This window comes from Aphanomyces astaci (genome assembly GCF_000520075.1).
Source record: "Aphanomyces astaci strain APO3 unplaced genomic scaffold supercont1.5, whole genome shotgun sequence".
Lineage (NCBI taxonomy): Eukaryota > Oomycota > Saprolegniomycetes > Saprolegniales > Verrucalvaceae > Aphanomyces > Aphanomyces astaci.
In genome coordinates this window covers 309,983-312,156 of record NW_009798268.1, presented here as the reverse complement: position 1 = coordinate 312,156, position 2,174 = coordinate 309,983, and the positions used below count along the sequence as shown (strand labels likewise).

General features: G+C 53.1%; 2 protein-coding genes across 2 annotated transcripts in view; both read left to right on the top strand.

Annotated features, from left to right (window-relative positions):
* H257_02890 (hypothetical protein) overlaps positions 1-76 on the top strand; it is a gene marked incomplete at both ends in the record, with an annotated part of 949 nt that extends 873 nt beyond the window's left edge. Inside the window, one exon of the mRNA XM_009826713.1 lies at positions 49-76. Within this exon, the coding sequence (XP_009825015.1) occupies positions 49-76 (28 nt within the window). The remainder of the gene's footprint in view (positions 1-48) is intronic.
* A 222-nt stretch (positions 77-298) lies between these two features.
* On the top strand, positions 299-1,545 carry H257_02889 (hypothetical protein). The gene has a single exon (XM_009826712.1). It carries the CDS (start codon positions 386-388, stop codon positions 1,361-1,363), a length of 978 nt encoding a protein of 325 aa, XP_009825014.1. The 5' UTR covers positions 299-385; the 3' UTR covers positions 1,364-1,545.
* The last annotated feature ends 629 nt before the right edge of the window (positions 1,546-2,174 follow it).

Sequence of the window (2,174 nt, the reverse complement as noted above, 5' to 3'; positions counted from 1 at the left end):
TGTGGAATGCACTTATCACTCATTTACCGTGAAACAAGTTAGTTCTAGTATCGGCCCTCCCGGAGGAGTGTCTTAAAAATGATAATCCAAACTCAATTAACCCTTAAACAAGTTGGTGGACGGTACAGTAGGCTCTTGGGTCACTGAAAATAACACACAACATTATGTTCAGACGATTTTCCGCCAGATAAATGGGCACTTGTCGTACGACCTGTGCGAATCAAATCGTAGAATGTCTGTGATTGGTGCAACTTCGCCAACCACTTCAACTTTGTAACCGACCACATCGCGATGTCCCAAAGATCTTCCTCCACCACCAACGCCAACCCAGCTTTGTCGAACTTGGACAGCCCCATTAACATTCTCCAATTTCCCATATCTTGACATGGTTGCTACTGGACATAATGTCGGCATCGCGTTTGCGCTCAACATCGCCGCCGGCCTCGCCACGTGCATCGGCGGGTCGGTCGTGTTCAGCAAGAGCCTCGTGCACCTCGCGAGCCCCAAGAGTCTGTCGGTGGCGCTCTCCCTGTCAGCGGGGGTGATGCTCTTCATTTCGCTCGTGGAAATCTACGGCAAGAGCGTCGAGGGGTTCACGGCGGGCCTTGGCGAGGACAACGCTGACGGCGAGTACGAATGCGACCAGACATGCCAGGGCAACTCGTGGCTCGCGGGTACGGCGTGCTTTGTCACGGGCTTCTGCATCATCTACGTCATGGACTGGATTGTGCACAAAATCTCGCCCGACTTTTCTGACGAACTCGACGTGGCCGACCTGCAGGCGCTCGAAGTCGCCGTGGACCCGACGCTTCCCCACTTCCACGCCACGGGCACCCCCGTCGCCAATTCCAAGCTCGACGACGAAAAGACCATCAAGTTCAACGCCAAGTCCCGCCATCAGCTCAACCGGACGGGGGTCCTCACCGCCGTGGCCATTGCAATCCACAATCTCCCCGAAGGCGTCGCCACATACATCGCAGCCATGCGCGACGTGCGCGTGGGGGCGGTGCTCGCCATCGGCATTGCGCTGCACAACATCCCCGAGGGCATCGCCGTGGCTACGCCCGTGTACTTTGCCACGGACAGCCGGTGCAAGGCGTTCCTGTGGACGTTCATCTCTGCGCTGGCCGAGCCGTTGGGGGGAGTCTTGGCATGGCTAGTCGTGGGCGAAGGACTCAACCCCGTCGTGGAGGGCGTCATGTTCGGCATTGTCACGGGCATGATGGTCACCATTTCCATCAAGGAGCTCATCCCCACGGCGGTCAAGTACTGGCCCCAAGGTAGCGTCGTCACGGTTGCGATCTTCGGCGGCATGCTCATCATGGCCACCAGCTTGATCCTCTTTGCTTACGCCGGGGTCTAAGCCATTTGTAATATATAATAATCGAACGATCTCATACTTTACAGTTAGGGCTGAATACGAATTCACAGGTACTATAACAAATTCGTACGTCACATGTGTCCAATCCTAGTACTATTAGTAGTACAGCGAACTTGGTAATAACTCGCAAGCGTGGCATCCATGCGCCGCACACATCATGTTCCGCACCCCGCAACAAACAATCTGATTTTGGCCCGCCATCGTCGATGCCTTTAGTTCTCAACATGTAGGTGGCATCCGACATCAAACCGACAAATTTGGAGCCGATGATTGGATAACCGACAACTTGTTGAATTTTGATTGGTCAGATATTTTATAGGCAATCTGATTGGGCGATGTAGTTGTCGGTTGAGCAACATAATATATAACATATACAGCTTGCTATTGGCTGAAAACAGAGTCGTATCGACATACTCCGGAACATATGACCTCGACTCAGCATCCCAAGAACAGAAATACGTAAGTGGAGCAGTCACCAGGCGAAATGGCCGTGCCACAGTTGGGACGTGTGCCGATGGTAAACTCACGAATGATCAGTACACTGCAGCACACTGATATTGGTGTGGCCACTAAACCGAGGGGTCACGTCAATTGGTGACGCGACCCAAGAGCAGTCGACCACGCCACGCTCTTTTGTCCAACTTACCGCGTATCTTAATTATGGTGTCTTTAACTGTACCCTTTCTAGATTCCTCATTGGAAATGCAAGCGATTGCAACATCGCTGGAGGTGACAGGGTTTCTGTCCCCATGCCTCCATGAGACACAGCAAGAACTGTGATCAGGCCGCAAAC